The sequence below is a fragment of the Cynocephalus volans genome, chromosome 4 (assembly GCF_027409185.1).
Source record: "Cynocephalus volans isolate mCynVol1 chromosome 4, mCynVol1.pri, whole genome shotgun sequence".
NCBI classification, from domain to species: domain Eukaryota; kingdom Metazoa; phylum Chordata; class Mammalia; order Dermoptera; family Cynocephalidae; genus Cynocephalus; species Cynocephalus volans.
Window position 1 is genome coordinate 96,860,077 of NC_084463.1, and position 22,077 is coordinate 96,882,153.

The following is a 22,077-nucleotide window of genomic DNA, read 5'->3' on the forward strand; positions in this document are numbered from 1 at the left end:
TTTAGTATTGGATTTCTCAGTTTTGCCAATTTCTCCATCTGCTTTCCATCTCTGAGAAATTTGTTGGCTTTTTTCATCTATCCACCTTTATTGCCTGTTTTCTTGTCCTTGTAGGTTCATACCCTTTTAATTTCTTTACTCTTGCATTAGTGAGATCTTAGGAAAGAGCAAAGATAAACAGATGTTTAGTCTACTATGTTGAACTGAAAGTCTTACTAAGAAGTGATTTAACCAGTGTTTGCCATGGTTTAGTCATATATCATGCACACCATTTTTGACATATTTTCACAACTATACTATGGTTTCCTTAACATTTTTCTTAAATGAACTACTTTTTTTGATAAATAAAATAAATTTAAAGTGAGTTTTTATGTTAGTTCTGTAAAAGGAAATTAGTATCATGTGCCATCAATAGATGGTAATTGCAATTTTTTATGTACATTAAAATATGTACATAATTATTAATATAAAAATGATCATCTGAATGCCACCTAAAATCCTCTTGTATATGCCAGCATTATAGGAACTGTATTTTGGAACAAAGAGAATTTAGACAAAGGAAATTGGTTAAGAATGATATAGGTTCATTTGGATTTGGCTGTTTGCCCATTTATTAAAGTTTAGTTGAGCATATAATGAGTTGTACTAGATTCTGAGACTACAACTGTATGTAAAATGGTCATTGTCCTTAAGGATCTTTCAGTCTTCTGGTGTAGTCTGATATGAAAATAAGGAAGTATAGTAAATTGTTAGAGCTGCTTTAGTGGAACCACGAAGGAGGAAATGGTTAGTTCTTGGGGATTAAGAAAAGCTCTGCACAAAAGATGACACTTTAAGGATTAGTAGTTACTCACTAGGGGTTGGGGGTGAGGATGAAGCCAGGTGTGGGGGAGGGCATTCTAGGTAGAGAGGTTAGCCTGAATAAAGATACAGAGACATGGGATCATAAGTAATTGTAAAAAGGGTGATAGAGGAGACTTGAAAGGTAGGCAGGGCTAGCCATCATGGAGGACCTGGTATGTATGTATGTATGTGTACCCTGCTAAGGAATTTGGACTTTAACTTGAAGGCAGTGAAGAGCTCTTGAATTATTAAACGTTTTTGGAGCATCTACCATGTATAGAGGAATATGTCTAATTCTGTGGAGGATCCCTTTAGGAACATAACTTTTAGTTGAGAAGATGAGGATCGTACAGTAGAACCAGCTGACAAAAATCTCCATTCTTTTTTTTTTTCTGTGTTTTAAAAAAAAATTTGTTTATTTGTTTATTTTTATAAGCTCCCACATATAAGTGAGAACATGAAATATTTCTCTTTCTGTGCCTGGCTTATTTCACTTAACATAATTTACTCTTAAGTTCATCCATGTTGCTGCGAATAGTAGTATTTCATTCTTTTTTACAGCAGAATAGTATTCCATTGTGTTGATCTACCACATATTCCTTATCCACTTGTCCAATGATTGGCATTTAGGCTGGTTCCAGCTCTTGGCTATTGTAAATAGAGCTGCAATAAATATGGGAGTACAGGTATCCCTTTAACAAAATATCTCCATTCTTTACCCAAGCAAATTAGTTTCCATAGTGATCTCCTTTGGAAGTTCTACAACCCAACTTTTCATCTCCCTTTCTAGAGTCTCATCAAGTCCTAGCTCAACTGCTGGACACTTTGCTTGCGATTGGCACTAAACTACCTGAGAATCAAGCTATCCAGATGCGATTAGTTGATGTAGCCTGCAAGGTAAGAGTATAATGGTCTTCTTTCTTGAACTGTTTTGCATTATTTGGAGAGATGGTAAGAACCATAAAATCTGCTCCGATCCATCCTAAACCTACAAGTAAGGATTGCTAAGGACTCTTAATGGTTTTTTTTTTTTTCTCCTCATGTTCAGTTAGGTATAAAGTTAGGTAACTTGTTATAAAATGAACTTCCTCATCCTCCAAAAAGAAATGAAAATAATTATAGTCTATAGCTACTATGTATACTATGCCTAAAAATGCACTCTGCTTATTATGGTGCTTGTGTTTATGGTGCTTTGTGTTTAATTTTTCATTTGGTCCTCATTATCCTTCAGGTAAGTACTGTTATCCTTGTTTTACAAAGGTGGAAATTGAGGTTTAAGAAATTTAACTTGTCCAAGTTTTTATAGCTAGTAGGTTGTGGGAATCAGGGTATAAACTGTTTTCACTGATCCCAAAACTCATGTATTTTTTTCTTATTATAGTTACCAACTAGACACAAGCAACTGTTTGGGAAAATATTTTTCACTTCTTTTTTTCTGATTATAAAAGAAATACATGTACATTAATTGTGCCTTTTGACTTAATCTGGAGTTTTAATTAGCCTCTTTTTGTGCATAACAGCAGTCTGTAGAACCTTGTAGAACTGGTTTTACTTTTGATTTTTTCGATAATTTTATTTTGAGAATATAAGAAGACAAATAATTATGTTACAATATTATACTCATGGAATTAGAAAGGTGTTTCAGAGCCCCAGGACAGAGTATTTCATTTATCTTAAACAAACAGCCAAACAAACATAAAACCAAAACATTTTGAGAAGTACAATATTGAAAGCCTAAGTGGAAAAAACTAGGGATTATGTGTATGAGAGAGTAAATATATCTCTTATTTGAGAGAATTTACTTGTATATATCTGTGAAGTTGTCCTTGTGATGGGTGTCATACTAAGTAGCTTGTTATGCTTTCAGTAAGTGTCTTAAATTTTTTTCAAATACACTTCTTTTTTTTTTTTTTTGGTGGCTGGCCAGTACAGGCATCTGAACCCTTGACCTTGATGTTGTAACACTGCGCTCTAACCAACTGAGCTAACTGGCCCCCTAAATACACTTTTTATTACAAAAATTTGTACCCAGAAAATTTGGACAGATATTGAAAAGTATAAAGGAAAAACTACATTCATAATTTACTACCTAAGGTTAACCATTATTAGCCTTTTGATGTATGTACTGCTTTCTATTTTTATTCTGTACATAGATTGTTTGCTATTTTTTTTAACGCATAGGTATAATCATATCATATACACAATTTTGCCCTCTTTTTTATGCTAAAATTATAACAGGAGTCTTTTCCTTATATTGTATCATAATTGTTCCTTTTTTTTAAAAAAATTTTTTTCTTAATTTTATTTTCTCCATATACAATGTGGTTGATTATTGTGGCCCATTACCAAAACGTCAGTCCCTTCTCCCTCTCCCCCCTCCCTCCCAACAATGTCCTTTCTGTTTGCTTGTCGTATCAACTTCAAGGAATTATAGTTGTTATGTCTCCCCCCCCCCCCCCCCCGGTTTGTGTGTGTGTGTGTGTGTGTGAATTTATTTATTTATTTTTAGCTTCCACCAATAAGTGCGAACATGTGGTATTTCTCTTTCTGTGCCTGACTTGTTTCACTTAATAAAATTCTCTCAAGGTCCATCCATGTTGTTGCAAATGGCAGTATTTCATTCATTTTTATAGCTGAGTAGTATTCCATTGTGTAGATATACCACATTTTAGGTATCCACTCATCCGATGATGGACATTTGGGCTGGATCCAACTCTTGGCTATTGTAAAGAGTGCTGCGATGAACATTGGGGAACAGGTATACCTTCGACTTGATGATTTCCATTCCTCTGGGTATATTCCCAGCAGTGGGATAGCTGGGTCATATGGCAGATCTACCTGCAGTTGTTTGAGCAACCTCCATACCATTTTCCATAGAGGCTGCACCATTTTGCAGTCCCACCAACAATGTATGAGAGTTCCTTTTTCTCCGCAACCTCACCAGCATTTATTGTTCAGAGTCTTTTGGATTTTAGCCATCCTAACTGGGGTGAGATGGTATCTCAGTGTAGTTTTGATTTGCATTTCCCGGATGCTGAGTGATGTTGAGCATTTTTGCATATGTCTGTTGGCCATTTGTATATCTTCCTTAGAGAAATGCCTACTTAGCTTTTTTGCGCATTTTTTAATTGGGTTGCTTGTTTTTTTCTTGTAAAGTTGTTTGAGTTCCTTGTATATTCTGGATATTAATCCTTTGTCAGATGTATATTTTGCAAATATTTTCTCCCACTCTGTTGGTTGTCTTTTAACTCCATTAATTGTTTCTTTTGCTGTGCAGAAGCTCTTTAGTTTGATATAATCCCATTTGTTTATTTTTCCTTTGGTTGCCCATGCTTTTGGGGTTGTATTCATGAAGTCTGCGTCCAGTCCTATTTCCTGAAGTGTCTCTCCTATGTTTTCTTTAAGAAGTTTTATTGTTTCAGGGTGTATATTTAATTCTTTAATCCATTTTGAGTTGACTTTAGTGTATGGTGAAAGGTGTGGGTCTAGTTTCATTCTCCTGCATATTGATATCCAGTTCTCCCAGCACCATTTGCTAAAGAGGCAGTCTCTTCCCCAGTGTATAGGCTTGGTGCCTTTGTCAAAGATCAGATAGCTGTAGGTGTGTGGGTTGATTTCTGGATTCTCTATTCTATTCCATTGATCAGTGTGTCTGTTTTTATGCCAGTACCAAACTGTTTTGGTTATTATAGCTTTGTAGTATACTTTAAAGTCGGGTAGTGTTATGCCTGCAGCTTTATTTTTTTTGCTCAGCGTTGCTTTGGCTATGCGTGGTCTTTTGTTATTCCATATAAATGTCTGGATAGTTCTTTCCATTTCTGAGAAAAATGACATTGGAATTTTGATGGGGATTGCATTAAATTTGTATATGACTTTGGGTAGTATGGACATTTTCACTATGTTGATTCTTCCAATCCAAGAGCATGGGATATCTTTCCATCTTCTTGTATCCTCTCTAATTTCTCTCAGCAGTGGTTTGTAGTTCTCATTATAGAGATTTTTCACATCCTTGGTTAACTCAATTACCAAGTATTTTATTTTTTTGGTGGCTATTGTCAATGGGCAGGCTTTCTTGATTTCTCGTTCTGCATGTTCACTATTGGAGAATAGAAATGCTACTGATTTTTGTGTGTTGATTTTGTATCCTGCTACTGTGCTGAAGTCATTTATCACCTCCAAGAGTTTTTTTGTAGAGGTTTTAGGCTGTTCGATATATAGGATCATGTCATCTGCAAACAGGGACAGTTTGACTTCCTCTTTTCCAATCTGGATGCCCTTTATTTCCTTCTCTTCTCTGATTGCTCTGGCTAGTACTTCCAACACTATGTTGAATAGGAGTGGTGAGAGTGGGCATCCTTGTCTAGTTCCTGTTCTTAAAGGAACAGCTTTCATCTTTTCCCCATTCAGGATGATATTGGCAGTGGGTTTATCATATATGGCTTTAATTATGTTGAGATACTTTCCCTCTATACCTAACTTATAGAGGGTCTTTGTCATGAATGAGTGTTGAATTTTATCAAATGCTTTTTCAGCATCTATAGAGATGATCATATGGTCCTTGTGTTTGATTTTATTAATATGGTGTATCACATTTATTGATTTGCATATGTTGAACCAACCTTGCATCCCTGGGATGAATCCCACTTGATCGTGGTGAATACTTTTACGTATGTGTTGCTGTATTCTGTTTGCTAGTATTTTATTGATGATTTTTGCATCTATATTCATCAAGGATATCGGCCTGTAGTTTTCTTTTTTGGTTATATCTTTACCTGGTTTGGGTATCAGGATGATGTTTGCTTCATAGAAAGAGTTCGGGAGACTTGCGTCCGTTTCAATCTTTTGGAATAGTTTGTAAAGAATCGGTGTCAATTCCTCTTTGAATGTTTGGTAAAGTTCTGCTGTGAATCCATCTGGTCCTGGGCTTTTCTTTGTTGGGAGCTTTCTGATAACAGCTTCAATCTCCTTTATTGTTATTGGTCTGTCCAGATTTTCTACATCTTCATGGCTCAGTTTTGGGAGCTTGTGTGTGTCCCGAAATTTATCCATTTCCTCCAGATTTTCAAATTTGTTGGCGTATAGTTGTTTATAGTAGTCTCGAATGATTCCTTGTATTTCAGATGAATCAGTTGTAATATCGCCTTTTTCATTTCTAATTTTTGGTTATTTGAATCTTCTCTCTTCTTTTTTTTGTTAGCCATGCTAATGGTTTGTCAATTTTATTTATCTTTTCAAAAAACCAACTTTTTGATTCATTGATCTTTTGTATTGTTTTTTGTGTTTCAATTTCATTAAGTTCTGCTCTGATCTTAATGATTTCTTTCCGTCTGCTAACTTTAGGTTTGGATTGTTCTTGTTTTTCTAGATCTTTAAGGTGAAGTGTTAGGTTGTTCACTTGCCTTCTTTCCATTATTCTTAGGTGAGCATTTAATGCAATAAATTTCCCCCTTAGTACTGCTTTTGCAGTATCCCACAGGTTTTGGTATGATGTGTCGTTTTTTTCATTAGTTTCAATAAATTTTTTGATTTCCTGCTTGATTTCTTCTTGGACCCATATGTCATTAAGTAGAATGCTGTTTAATTTCCATGTGTTTGTATAGTTTCCAGAATTTTGTTTGTTATTGATTTCTAGTTTTAATCCATTATGGTCTGAAAAAATACATGGGATAATTCCAATTTTTTTGAATTTGTTGAGACTTGATTTATGACCTAATATGTGATCTATCCTGGAGAATGATCCATGTGCTGACGAGAAGAATGAATATTCTGAGGTTGTTGGGTGGAATGTTCTGTAGATATCTGCCAAGTCCAATTGGTCTAGAGTATTGTTTAGATCTTGTGTTTCTCTGCTGATTCTTTGCCTAGATGATCTGTCCAGTATTGACAGTGGGGTGTTCAGGTCCCCTGCTATTATGGTATTAGTGTCTATTTCCCTCTTTAGGTCTAATAGAGTTTGTTTTATAAATCTGGCTGCTCCAACATTGGGTGCTTACATGTTTATGATTGTTATGTCTTCTTGATGGATCAGTCCTTTTATCATTAAGTAGTGTCCCTCATTGTCTCTTTTTATGGTTTTTAGTTTAAAGTCTACTTTGTCAGATATAAGAATAGCTACTCCAGCTCGTTTTTCTTTTCTGTTTGCATGGTCAATCTTTTTCCATCCTTTCACTCTTAGTCTATGTGAGTCTTTATGGGTGAGGTGGGTCTCTTGAAGGCAGCATATAGTTGGGTCCTCCTTTTTAATCCAGTCAGCCAGTCTATGTCTTTTGATTGGGGAATTTAAGCCTTTTACATTAAGAGTTGTTATTGAAAGGTGTTGATTCATTCCTAGCATTTTGTTGATTGTTGTTTGGTTGTCTTAGGTGTCTTTTGTTCCTTGCTTTCTGATTTACTGTTTGTTTTCTGTGTTTGTTGGTTCCTTAGGTTGTAGATAGCCTTTTTGTTTGTTTGTTTTCTCTTTATGAATGCCATCTTTATGATACTAGTGGGTTTAGATTTTTCTTGGGTTTTTATGGCAGTGGTAGTTATTTTTCAGGAACCAAACCCAATTCTCCCTTGAGAATTTCTTGTAAGGGTGGTCGTGTGGTGGTGAACTCCCGCAGTTTTTGTTTGTCTGAGAAATATACTATTTGCCCTTCATTTCAGAAGGATAGCCTTGCAGGGTAGAGTATTCTTGGCTGACAATCTCTGTCTTTTAGTATTTTGAATATATCATCCCATTCATTTCTGGCTTTTAGGGTTTGTGATGAAAAGTCTGATGTTAGCATGATTGGGGCTCCCTTATAGGTGATTTGACGCTTCTTTCTTGTAGCTTTTAAGATTCTCTCTTTGTCTTTGAGTTTTGCCAATTTGACTATAACATGTCTTGGAGAAGGCCTTTTTGGGTTGAATACGTTTGGAGATCGTTGAGCTTCATGGATCTGAAGATCTGTGATTTTTCCTATACCTGGGAAGTTTTCTGCTACTATTTTGTTGAATATGTTTTCAATGCAATCTCCCTTTTCCTCCCCTTCTGGAATACCCATGACTCAGATATTTGAGCGCTTAAGGTTGTCTGATATCTCTCTCCGATTTTCTTCAGTGCCTTTGATTCTTTTTTCTTTTTTTTGTCTGGTTGTGTTATTTCAAACAGCCCATCTTCAAGTTCAGAGGTTCTCTCTTCAATTTCAACAAGCCTGTTGGTTAAGCTCTCCGTTGTGTTTTTTATTTCGCTGAATAACTTCTTTAGTTCGGCAAGTTCTGCTACATTTTTTTTCAGGGCATTGATTTCCTTGTACATTTCCTCTTTCAGGTCCTGTATCCTTTTCCTCATTTCATCATGATGTCTAGCTGAGTTTTCTTGTATTTCATTCAGTTTCCTTAGAATTATCACTCGAAATTCCTTGTCAGTCATTTCAAGGGCTTCTTGTTCTATAGGATCTAGAGCTTGAGATTTATTATCTTTTGGTGGTGTACTTTCTTGATTTTTCGTATTTCTGGTATCTTTTCTTTGATGTTTATTCATTGTGGCAGCGGGTTTCATAGTCCACAGGTTTGACACTATTGACTGACTAAGATGTTGCTGGGGTTGCCGATTTGGTATGGCTACCTTAGTGACTCCCTGTTCCCTGCGCTCTGGTCCGGGCTGCTGGGATGCGCCAAGGCACCACAGAGCGTGTGGTCTCTGCAGAGCTTCCCCTTCCCCTGCAGGATGTCTCCCTGCTCTGTGCATGCTAGGCCGGGCTTTGGATGGAGCCGTGTGGCGGTGGTAAAACCTATCTGCTGCTGGATTGCACGGCAGTAGCGTGGACCCTGTGGAGTTCCCGCCTCTCCTGCCGGACGTCTCCCCACTCTGTGTGCACTGGGCTGGGCTGGGAATGAAGCTGGGTGGCGGCAGTGAAGCCTACCTGTTGGATCACGCAATGGCGGGTCCACAGCGCATGTGGTCACCGTGGAGCTTCTGCCTCTCCCGCTGGACGGCTCCCTGTCTTGGCCACGGGTTGATTTTTCGGGTTGATTTGCTTCCAGCTCCAGGGATGTGCGGGTGGGGGCAGGGGGTCAGAAGCCGTGGTCACCGCTGCAGCCCAGGGTGACACATGCCGGCTCAGGCTTCCATGTTTCCACGTCTGCGGCTGCGGCTGTGACAGGGGCTGCAGCGCACCAGCAGGTCGCGCGCGCGGGTTGGGGGAAGATTCCCAGTTCTCGGCAGGGTAAAGACACGCTTTCGAAGCCGTTCCTTTGCGCTGATTCTGCTACAGCTGCATCTGGCGCTGGCCTCAGGCTGCTTCTACTCGTGGCGGAAAAGCGGCAGGCAGCTCTCCTCTTCCGCCATCTTGACCTGATCTCCAAAGATAGTTTCTGAGGCTGGGAAGTCCAAAGCCCATCTGGTGGTGGCAGCAGCGAACCAGGGGTCTCACATTGCAAGATGGTGGAAGCAGCGTAAACATAATTTTTAATGGCTGCGTGATATTTTGTCTAATAATTAAACCATAGTTTACCTAACCATTTGCCTATTACTGATTATATGGTGACTATTTTTTAAATTGTAAATAGTACTGCAGTGAATAGTTAGTCTAAAATTTTTTTTGTATTTAGGATTATTTTCTAAACACAGATTGTCAAAAGTAGAATTACTAACTGAAAGCATTTAGAATTTTTTTTAAGGCTCTTAACACTTCTTGTAAAGTTCTTTCCAGTGTTTCAGTTTATATGCCCACTTGCAATTTCACTGCATCACTCTAGCATTGGATATGAATATTTAAAAGCCAGTGATAAAACTGTTAACTTGGTAGGAGGAAAATTATATTTTAGTTTTTAAAATTCCTTTTTAAAAAGATTACTAGTGAATTTTCTTCTTCATTTGTTTCTTTTTAGTTTGTATTTCCTCTCTTGGTAATAACTTTTCATGTCCTTTGCCAGTTCATCTTTCTTCACCATGTAAAGAGGCTCTTAATAGGGTAAAAATTTGATCCATTTGGAAATGGCAGATCTCTCACAAGCTTTTTCAGACTCAAGTAAAGACTCTACTGTGAATCGTAGCTACAACCGCTATTCCTGTTTGCTCAATGCCATTTTTGTCTATTATTTTATCATACAATGTAGCTAAAAGTTTTTTTATTGTGATATATAATTTATATATAAAACATTTATCATTTTGATAGAAATAATACAAAGTATGTTCTCTGACCATGGTGGGATGGTCAGTTAAGAGAAAAAAATTTGGGAAACCCACAAATATGTGGAGTTTAAACAACATATTCCTATATAACCAATGGTCAAAGAAGAAATCAAAAGGGAAATTAGAAAATACTTTGAGATGAATGAAAGTGAAGACATGATGCAGCTAAAGCAGTGCTTAGAGGAAGTTTGTAGCTGTAAATGCCTGTAGTAAAAGGAAGAAAAACTTCAAGTCAATAACTTAACCTACCTTAAGCTACTGGAAAAAGAAGAGCACACTAAACCTAAGGCATGCAGAAGAAGAGGAGTAATAAAGATTAGAGTGGAAATTAATGAAATAGAGAATAGAAAAACAATAGAGGTAATAGGTGAAACTAAAAGTTGGTTATTTGAAAAGATTGACAAAATTTACAAACCTTGAGTTATATTGACCAGGAAAGAGAAGACTCAAATTACTAGACTCAGAAATGAAAGGAAGGACATTATTACTGTACTGAAAGAAATAAAAAGGATTATAAAGGAATACTATGAAAAAAAGTATGCCAATAAATTAGACAACTTAGTTGAAATGGACAAATTCCCAGAAAGACACAAACTGCTGAAACTGACTAAAGAAGAACATAATCTGAATAGACTTAAAACAAGTAAAGAGATTGAATTAGTAGTGAAAAACTAGCCAAACAAAAACTACCTACAAAGAAAAGCTCAGGCCCAGACGATTTCACTGGTGAATTCTACCACACATTTAAATAAGAATTAATACCAATTCTTTACAAACACTCCCAAAAATAGAAGAGAAAGGAGCACTTCCCAACTCATTCTTTAAGTCCAGTATTACTCTGATACCAGAACCAGACAAAGATATCACAAGAAAAGAAAACTACAGATCAGTGTCTCTTATGAATATGGGTACAAAAAAAAATTTAACAAAATGTTAGCAAATCAAATCCAGGAAAGCGTAAATAGAATTATATACCATGATCAATTGTGATTTATTCTAGGAATACAAGGTTGGTTTAACATCTGAAAATAATGTAATGTATCATAACAATAGAATAAAGGATATAAAACACATGATCATTACAGGAGATGCAGAAAAAGTATTCCACAAAGTCTGACAACCTTTCATTATAAAAACACTAAAAAGATCTGAGAATAGAATGGATCTCAGCCTCATAAAGGACATCTATGAAAAACTGACAGTTAACATCATACTTAATTTTGAAAGACTGGATGCTTTCCCCTAAGATGAGAGACGAAACAAATATGTCCTTTTATCTCTCTTCACTTCTATTTAACATTGTATTAGAGGTTCTTGCCAGGGCTATTAGGCATAGAAAAGAAATAAAAGGCATACATATCAGAAAGGAAGAATTAAAATTGTCTCCATCTCTATTCACAGGTGATGTGACCTTGTATATAGAAAATCCTAAGAAATCCTCTGAAAAACTATTAGAAGTAATAAGTGAGTTTAGAAAGGTTGCAGGGTACAAGATCAATATATATACTAAAAATCAATTACATTTCTATATGGAAAACAGTCTATTTACAAAAACAATAAAATACAGATAAATTTACCAAAAAGTACAAAACATATACTCTGGAAACTATATGGAATTTCAAAGGAAACTAAAATTATTGTTCTTTAAAAAGAACAAAATAAGAGGATTCACACTTGTCAGTTTCAAAACTTAACTATAAAGTACCTGTAATCAAGACAGCATGGTACTGCATAAAGATAGACATAAAGATCAATGGAATAGAAAATTGGGAGTCAAGAAATAAATCTATGCATCTTTGGTTAACTGATATTTGACAAGAGTGACAATAATACCATTCAACAGAGAAAGAGTACAGTAGTCCCCCCTTCTCTGCAATTTCACTTTCCATGGTTTCAGTCATCTGTGGTCAACTGCAGTCTGAAAATATTAAATGGAAAATTCCACAAATAAATGATTTGTAACTTTTAAATTGCATGCCATTCTGAGTAGAGTGATGAAATCTCACACCATCCAGCTCCATCCCAGGATATGAATTATCCCTTTGTCCAGCACATCCACACTATATACTCTACACTGTTTGCTAGTCACTTAGTTGCGTTCTGAGTTATCAGATCGGATGTTGTAGTATAGCAGTGCTTATATTCAGGTAACTTTTATTTTTACTTAATAATGCCCCCAATGTGCAAGAGTAGTGATGCTGGTGGTTCAGATATGCCAAAGAGAAGCTTTAAAGTACTTCCTTTAAATGAAAAGGTGAAAGTTCCTGACTTACTAAGGAAAGAAAAAAAATCATTTGCTAAGGTTGCTAAGCTCTATGGTAAGAAAGAATTTTTTATCCATGAAATTGTGAAGAAGGAAAAAGAAATTTGTGCGAGCTTTGATGTTGCACCTCAAACTGCAAAAGTTATTGCCACCGTGCATGATAAATGCTTAGTTAAACTTTATCATAGGTATGTATGTATAGGAAAAAATCATAATACACTTGTGTATAGGGTTGGGTACTAGCTGCAGTTTCGGGCATCCACTGGGGGTCTTGGAACATATATACCCTAAGGGGGGATTACTGTGGTCTTTTCAACACATGGTGCTGGAACAACTGGCTATCTATAACCGAAAGTATGAAGTTGGAAATTTACCTTGCACCATATACAAAAATTAACTCAAAATGAATCAAAGATCTTTAAATATAAGCCCTAAAACTATAAAACCTTAGAAGAAAACATAGTGGTTTTGGATCCCCATACTGGCCAGCTGCCAAAATTTAAAAATAAAAAAAATTAAAAAAAACACAAACAATGGTAAATTTTCATGACCTTAGGTTTGGCAGTGGATTATTAGATATGACAAAAGGACAAGTAACAAAAGAAAAAAATAAATAAATTGGATTTCAACAAAATTGAAAAATTGTGCTTCAAAGGACTCTATCAAGAAAGTGAAAAGACAACTCACGGCATGGGAAAAAATATTTGTGTATTTGGTTCATTTTCTGTTACTTATGAAAGAATACCTGGAACTGGGTAATTTATAAAGAAACAAAATTTATTTCTTTGGAGTTTTGGAGGCTGGGAAGTCCACAGTCAAGGGGGTGCATCTGGTGAGGGCCTTTGTCTGGGTGGGAACTCTATAGCTTCCCAGGGTGATGCATGCAATCACATGGTGAGGATGGCAAGCTAGAACTCTTTAATGTGCTCACTTGCTCTCCTTATAAGGCCACAAGTGCCTCTCTCGTGACAACCCACTAAACCATTAAGCCATTACTCCACAAATGGGTTCCATTCATGAGGGCATAGTTGTCACAATCCAGTCACCTCTTAACGGTGCCACCTTTGAACACCGCCATCATCTGTTTTCCTACCCTCTTAACATTGTTACAGTGGGGATCAAGTTTCAGTGAGTTTGGGGGTGACAATCAATGAACAGCAATTTGTAAATCATATATATATAAATGAGGGACTTGTATTTAGACTATATAAAGAACTCTTGCAACCCAATAGTAAAAATATAAATAACCCAAATAAAACATGTACAAAAGATCTGAATAGGCATTTCTCCAAAGAAGATATACAGATGGCTGATAAACACACATAAAGGTACTCAGCATCATCAGTCATTAGGGAAATGCAAATCAAAACCACAATGAGATGTTGTTTCACACCTCTAGGATGACTATTAAAAAAAAAAAAAACATACCAAGTGTTGGTGAGGATATGGAGAAATTGGAGCTCTTTTCCATTGCTGGTGGGAATGCAAAGTGGCTCAGCCTTTTTGGAAAATAGTCTGTCAGTTCCTCAAAAAATTAAATGTAAACTTACCATATGATCCAGCAATTCTGCTTGTAGTATCTACCAGCAAACTGGAACACCTTCACACAAAAGTTTGTATGTGAGTGTTTATAGCAGCATTATTCATGACAGTCAAAGGTGGAAACAACCCAAATGACCATCAACTGATGAACTGATTAATAAAATACAATGGAATATTATTTGGCCATTAAAAGGAATGAAATACCAATACATGCTGCATCCTGGTTAAAGCTTGAAAACATATAAGTGAAGGAAGCCAGACACAAAAGATCACATATTATATGATTCTGTTTATATTAAATTTTCACAGTAGGTAATTCTACAGAGACATAAAGTATGTTATTAGTTGCCTAAAGGTAGGGCTGAGAGAGGAATAGGAAGTTGATAGCAAAAGGGAATGGAGTGTCTTTTTGAGTGGGGGAGAGAGTGTCTTTTTGAAATGATGAAAATGTTTGAAAACTGTTTGTACATATATGTGAATATACTAAAAACCTTTGAATTGTACACATCAACAGGATGAATTACATGGTGTGTGAATTATATCTTAATAAAGCTATTTTTAAAAATTACCCTTTAGTGAATTTTGGTGAGTTTATGAACACTTAGATTGTTTCCATTTTGGGGCTATTGTGAATAAGGCTGCCATGAATAATAGTGTACCAGCTTTTGTTTTCAGTTGTCTTGGATATATACCTAGGAGTGACATTCCAGAGTCATATGGTAATTCTATGTGTAACTTTTTAAAAAGAATTATGGTAAAATACATGTAACATAAAATATACCATTTCACCCATTTTAAAGTGGTTCAGTGGCGTCAAATACATTTACAAGGTTGTGCAACCGTCACCATTCTATTTTCTTTTTTTTTTTTTTTTTTGTCTTTTTCGTGATCAGCACTCAGCCAGTGAGTGCACCGGCCATTTCTATATAGATCTGAACCCGCGGTGGGAGCATCGCTGTACTCCCAGCGCCGCACTCTCCCAAGTGCGCCACGGGCTCGGCCCTCTATTTTCTGTCTGTATAAATTTAACTACTCTAGTTAATTCATATAAGTAGAATTATATAATATTTTTCCTTTTCTGTCTGGCTTATTTTATTTAGCATAATGTCCTCAAAGTTCATTCACATTGTAGCACGTGCCAGAATTTTCTTCCTTTTTAATGCTGAATAAAATTCCATTGTATGTATATACCACATTTTGTTTGATTGATACTTGGGTTCATCCTTTGATGGACACTTGGCATATTTCCACTTTTTGGCTATTGTGAATAATGCTGCTGTGAACATGAGTGTACAAGTATCTCTTTCATTCCCTGCTTTCAGTTCTTTTGGGTTTTTTCATGGACAGAACTATGTCCTTCCAAAATTCATATGTTGAGCCACTAACCCCCATTGTAACTTTATTTAGAGATAGGGCCTTTAATGAGGTAATTAAGGTTAAATGAGATCATAAGTGTGGGATCCTAATCCAATATGACTAGTGTCCTTATAAGAAGAGGAATAGAGACCAAAGCTCTCTCCCCATGCACAGGGAAAGGCCATGTGAGAACATGATGAGCAGGTAGCTGTCTGCAAGCCAGAAAGAAAGCCTTTTCCAGATACTGAATTTGCCAGTACTTTGATTTTGGACTTCTAGCCACCAGAACTGTGAGAAAATTAATTTCTGTTGTTTGAGCCACCCAGCCTGTGTGGAATATACTTACATTTATAAAGCAAATATATTTCACAGAGTCTTGTTCTCTGTAGTTTCAGGTTTAGCCTAACCTCTTAAAAGTACATATAAAATGTTAACCTTGCAAAAGACAGGAAACTTTCCTCAGGCTAAAAGTCTCTGTTGTAAGATAAAGAATTGTAACACAGCAAGGTTGCTGGCTCAAGGACAGACAAGTTATTTATTGATATGTAAAGATACTGGGAAGTTGCTGTAGGGAGAGAGAATGTTTTCTAAGACTAAGCCTTTGTTGGTGGATTGACTTAACCTCTTACAAATTGCATTATGGAATTGTCACTTTGCTTGTTACCAGCCTCTATTATTAAACTATTACCCCACCTATGTTCTTTTTCTGTAACTTCCTGGTCTGGAAAATAAATGTGGGGAGAGAACCCCAATTCGTGGTTAATTTCCCAAGGAAGGAATGCCTCACTCTTGAGGGTTCTGGGAGATTAACCCCTTTGGGGTCTCTCACTGCATGGAAGAGATGGGCTTTGAGTAATCCTTTTGTGGCTCTGTCACCCAGGGGAAGAGGGGTGATAAATCTATGGGAAGCAAAGCAACAAGCCTGTGGTTTTTTTGTTATGGCAGCCTTTATACAGGTATATACTCAGAAGTGGAATTGCTGGATTATATGGTAATTCAATTTTTAATTTTTTGAGGAACTGCCATACTGTTTTCCACAAAGGCTCACTACCACCAACAATGCACAAGGGTTCCAGTTTTTCCATATCCTTGCCCACAATATTCTTTTGACAATAGCTATCCTAATGTGTATGAAGTGGTATCTCATTGCGGTTTTGATTTGCTATTCTTAATGATTAGTGACTAGTGATGTCATCTTCATGTGCTTATTGGCCATCTGTATGCAAGAGGTCTTCAAAAAGTTCATGAAAAGAGTCATATTATCTTTTAATTCCATTTTTCCACAAACTTTTTGAAGTACCCTTGAATCTTCCTTGAAGAAATGGGTTCCTTAAAGGAACTAATAAGCCAATAGTCAGACTTACAAAAGAAATACAATACATTATAGTATGTTTCATGCAATAACGGAAATAACAGATATAAAAGTTGCTTAGAGGAAGGAGTGAAAGAAATCTTTGTGGGTGAGAGAAGTGTTACAGGAGAGCGTTCTGGAAGAGGTAACATATACCTTGGATTTTGAAAGACAAATAGTAGTTTGTCAAGTAGGGAAGACTAGGGCAGGATTTCTTTTTTTTGTTTGTTTTTGGCAGTTGGCTGGTAAGGGGATCAGGCAGGATTTCTTAATTAAAATTGTTTTAATTGCTCCAAAAGAGGGATATGAGGCAGGGGTAGGACTTAACCTAACTAGGGAATTATGTGAGGCTTTTCTAAAGGAACTGATAGTTGAGCTTAGACTTTAATATCTTTTTTTTTTTTTTAGACTTTAATATCTTAAGGAATGGTAGGAAATAGGAAATTAAGCAAATGGGATATTAAGAGTGGGTGAGAAAAGCATTCTAGGCATAGGGAACAGCATGTGCTAAACGTCCTGTGGCAGAAAGTAGCATACTGTGTTAGAGGAAGTTAGAAAAGATAGTAAACCTAAAGCAGTGGTCTGAGGACCCCAGGTTCTTAGGGACACTTTGAAGGGGTCTGTGGGTTCCTCTCTTTTCAGCTACATATCTCTAGGTGCTAGATTTTCTTTATTTACTTCAGTGAAAACAACATAGCTCAGATTGAGTGCAAAAGTAGATATGTGTAATTATTTTAGAGGAATTAATAAAGAAATATTTTTTAAATTTCTGTTTTCATTTCTAATATAAATAATACCAATAGAGATAACCTACATAAACAAAAGCTCTTTGGGATTCCTTAATAGTTTATAAGAGTGTAAAGGGATCCTGGGACCAAAAAATTTAAGAACTATTGGTCTGGGGACAGAGTCTTGTAGAGCGTAAAATTAAGAAGCCATTAAAGTGTTTTGAGTAGATGACAGATAGAAGGAGACATCAGACTGCATTTCATAAAAGATTATTCTTGTGTTGCAGAGAACTGATTGGAGAGGAGGCCATTATAGCTCTTGAGAAATTATTGTAGTAGTGTAAGTGAGAGAGATCATAGAAGATTGGATTAAAGTGATGGAAAGATATGGATAGATTTGAGAAATATTTAGCAAGTAAGATTGACAGGACTTAGTGATCGATTAAACATGGGGTGAAGGAGAAGGAATTGTAGAGGATGATTCCTAGGTTTCTGGCCTAGGTGCTATGTTGGATGGTGGTGCCTTTCACTGAAAAAGAATTTTGGGAAAGCATTGGGTTGAATGTAGGACAAAATCCAAACTCCTTAGTAATTTCCAACATGTAAACAAATTGCAAGAATGGTATGAGGAATTTCTGTATACCCTTTTTCCTGATTCACCGATAGTTAACATTTTCCCGCATTTGCTTTATCATTATCTCTCTATATATACAATCATGTTTTTCTGAACCATTTAGAATAAATCACAAACATCATGTCCCTTTTCCACTAAAGGAAATACTTAAATGTGTGTTTCTTAAGAAGGATATCAGTTAACATTGTTATAATACTAATACTAATCTGTACAACCTTATTAAAATTCTACCTATTGTCTCAATATCATCATTTATGCAAATATTTATTTTCTAGTCCAGGAGCACCTTCTGTATTTAGTTTTCATGTCTTTTCTTTAATCTGGAAAGACTCCTCAGCCTTTCTTTGTCTTTCATGATCTTGATATTTTTGAAGAGTATAGAGCATTTATTTTGTAGAATGTCTTTTAGTCTGGTTTTATCTGATATTTTCTCTGTTTAGATTCAGGTTATGCATTTTGACAGGAATACAATATAAGTAATTTTGTGTCCTCAGTGTTTCATAATGTAAGGCACAGATGATGTTTGACTCATTATTGATGATGTTAACTTTGATACTTGGTTAAGATCTTATCTTCCAGGTTTTTCATTGTAGTGTTATTGTTTTCTCTAGTGACTAATAAATAATTTAATCCTATGTTCAAGGATTGGAAGAATTAATATTGTTAAAATATCCATACTACCCAAAGTGATATACAGATTCAGTACAGTCCCTATCAAGAGTCCAATGTCATTTTTCACAGAAATAGAAAAGCAATTTTATTATTTTTTTTTGGCAGCTGGCCGGCATGGGAATCTGAACCCTTGAGCTTGCTGTTATAATTTTTTAAATTCAGTTTTATATTTATATTTATTTTTGTGAGGTCCCCATCTTTCAGGACTCCCTAGGTATCAGGCTGGCTCTGCTGCTGGCCTCGATGTGCGGCTGTGGGGGCGGGACTAAGTCCCACGGCCCCCATCTTTCAGGACCCCCTGGGCGTGGGGGCAGCTCTGTTGCTGGCCTGGATGTGCAGCCGACCTTGGTGTTATTAGAACTATGCTCTAAACAACTGAGCTAACAGGTCAGTCTCAAAAAGCAATTCTTTAAGTTTATAGAACCACAAGAGACCTTCAATAGCTGGAACAATTTTGAGCAAAAAGAACAAAGCTGAAGGCATCACACTCCCTGATTTCAAAATATGTTACAAAGCAATTGTAATCAACATAACATGGTACAGGCAAAAAACAGATACATTGACCAATGGAACAATATAGAAAGCCCGGAAATAAACCCATGCATTTATAGCCAGTTGATTTTTGGCAGTGGTACCAAGAATACACAATGGTGAAAGGCAGTCTATTAAATAAATGGTGCTGGGAAAACTGGTTATCCAGTTTTCCTAGATGCAGGTGTCTATCCGTGCATGATATTTTACATTCAGAAGAGTGAAATTAGACTCATATCTTACACCATACATAACAGTCAACACAAAATGAATTAAAAGCTTAAATATAAGACCTGAAACTGTGAAACTAATAGAAGAAAATATAGGGGAAAGCTCTGTGACATCGATCTGGTTAATGATTCTTTGGATATGACCCAAAATCACAGGCAACAAAAGCAAAAATAGACAAATGGGATTGCATCAAACTGAAAAACTTCTGCATAACAAAAGAAAAAGTGAAGAGACAACCCACAGAGAAGGAAAAAATATTTGCAGGCATACATCTGATAAGGGGTTAATATCCAAAATACATTAGGAAATCCACTGAATAGCAAAAATAACACCAAAGTATCTCGATTAAAAAATGGGCAAAGCACCTGAAAAGATACTTCTCAAAAGGCAGACATACATATGGCCAACAGGCTCATGCATCACTAATCTTCAGAATGTAAATTAAAACCACAGTGAGATATTGCCTTACTCGTATTAGAATGGCTCTTATCAAAAAGGTGAAAGATAGGTTGGCCAGTTAGCTCAGTTGGTTAGAATGCCACCTTGTAACACCAAGCTCAAGGGTTCAGATCCCTATACTGGCCAGCCTCCAAAACCACAAAAAAAATCCAAATAAAAAGATGAAAAATAACAAGTGCTGGTAAGGATGGAGAGAAAAGGGAACCCATGTACATTGTTGGTGGGTATGTAAATTAGTATTGCCATTATAGGAAACAGGATAGAGGTTACTCAAAAAACTAAAAATGGAACTAGTATATAATCCAGCTATCCTACTTCTGGGTTCATATCCAAAGGAATTAAATCAGTTTGTCAAAGGGATATGTGCACTCCCAGGTTTATTACAGCACTATCCACAATAGACAAGATAGAGAATCAGCCTAAGTGTTCATCAGCAGATGAATGAATAAAGAAATTGTGATATATGTACACAATGGAATACTATTCAGCCTTAAAAATGAAGGAAATTCTGTCATTTGAGACGTGGATGAACCTGGAGGACATTATGCTAAATGAAATAAGCCAGGCAAAGAAAAACAAATACCACATGATCTCACTTATAGGTGGGTCCTAAAGAAATTTAACTCATGGAAGTAGGGATTAGGATGATGGTTACTAGAGGCTGGGAGCACAGGTGAAGGGAGAGAATGGGGTGTTGCTAGTCAGAGGGTTCGAAGTTTCAGTTTGACAGGAGGAATAGGCTTTGAGATCTGCTGCACAGCAGGTTGTCTACATAATAATGTATTGTATATTTCTAAGTAATTTAAGATAGGCTGACCCCCTTAGCTCACTTGGTTAGAGTGTGGTGCTGATAACACCAAAGGTCAAGGGTTCAGATCCCTGTACTGGCCAGCCACCAAAAAAAGACAAAATAACTAAGAGAGTACATTTCAAATGTCTTTCAACAAAAAATGAGGTGTGAGACGTTAATTAGCTTGAATTAATCATTCCACGTTGTATACGTGTATCAAAAAATCACACTGTACCCCACAAATTTATACAATTATGATTTGTCAATTGAAAATAATGTTTATAAAAAATACAAAAATAAGTAATTTGGAGAGATTCTTTGAGATTATGTAAATATTCTCTTCCTCATCAAATTTTTACCCACTATTTTAGCAATTAATTGTTAGGAAATTTTGCCTGAGTAAGTTATTACTCTGATCTATGCAAAATGTTGATTTTCTAACTCTTATTATTCCTTCTACGTCTGTTGGTTGCCATTCTGCCATAAAGAGAGCTTTCTCTCCCTCCTTCCCTTCCTACCTTCCATCTCCTGTTTTATTTACTGTGTTACAGTCTATTCCTTTAGTTATTATTTTTTGAAATTTAAATTGTCCCTTTATTATAATTTTTAAGTACAAAATGTGATTCTGTCATAGTCTTCGTATCACTGTAGGAAGGGTCATGCTTTTGGGTGCATTTCAGGGTACTTTTAAAAGTTCATCTCATTTATCCTCTCAGTTATTATTTGAGGTGTTGGACAGCTAATCCTCATTTGAGAGATGAAGAGACTTAGTTCACAGATTTGGCCAGAAAATTAATACTCTTTTCCTGTGTAGCATCTGCACAATTGAAATTGGAGGTCTCCTGCTTTCATTCCTATTTGTGAAGATTTTTCTGGGAGAGCAGAGATCTTGCTATCTTTGCTCATAAGGCTTCCTTATAGCTCAATTTAATTCTTTGTCTGTCTCCATCTCTCCTTTTCTTCCAGTCTCTTTTTGTTTCTTTTCTATTCCTTTAGTAATATAGCCAAAGTATATTAAGTGCTTAAGTTAACAGAACTATAGAGCTTTTTGTAAACATATATGAAATACGACCCAAAGAGAGATTATGTGTAGAAGAGGGTATCCATTAGAATCATTTCCATACAGAGTATGCTGAATTTTTTTCTGTGCTTATGACTAGCCCACTTCAAAACTGAATGAGTCAATAAGTTATTTTTGTCTTATTTAACTCTATTCTCAGCTTTTGTTGATATACTTAACCAATGATTTTTCTCTATAGCAAAATTTTTAAACTGCTTGGGTTTGTTTATTTTTATTTTTGACACAGATTGCTCTTATTATTTGAGATATGGTTTGTTTATTCACTCCATTAATATAAAAATGATGGCACCTTAATTGCCTGACAAAAACGTATAACACCAAAATAGCATCTGCAGATACTTGACAGTTCTTAATGATGAGGCCGTGATTCAAGAAGTGTCCTTCAGGGGAAGGACATCATAAAATTGTAATTGTTGCCCTAAGGGTGTGACTTAGACTC

The 22,077-nt window shown here is 36.1% G+C and overlaps 1 protein-coding gene across 3 annotated transcripts in view; it reads left to right on the plus strand.

Moving 5' to 3' along the window:
• INTS4 (integrator complex subunit 4) overlaps positions 1 to 22,077 on the plus strand; it is a 122,578-nt gene that overhangs the window by 14,260 nt on the left and 86,241 nt on the right. For all 3 annotated transcript variants that reach the window (XM_063092976.1, XM_063092975.1, XM_063092974.1), the window contains exon 4: positions 1,634 to 1,740. In XM_063092976.1, the coding sequence (XP_062949046.1) occupies positions 1,634 to 1,740 (107 nt within the window). The remainder of the gene's footprint in view (positions 1 to 1,633; positions 1,741 to 22,077) is intronic.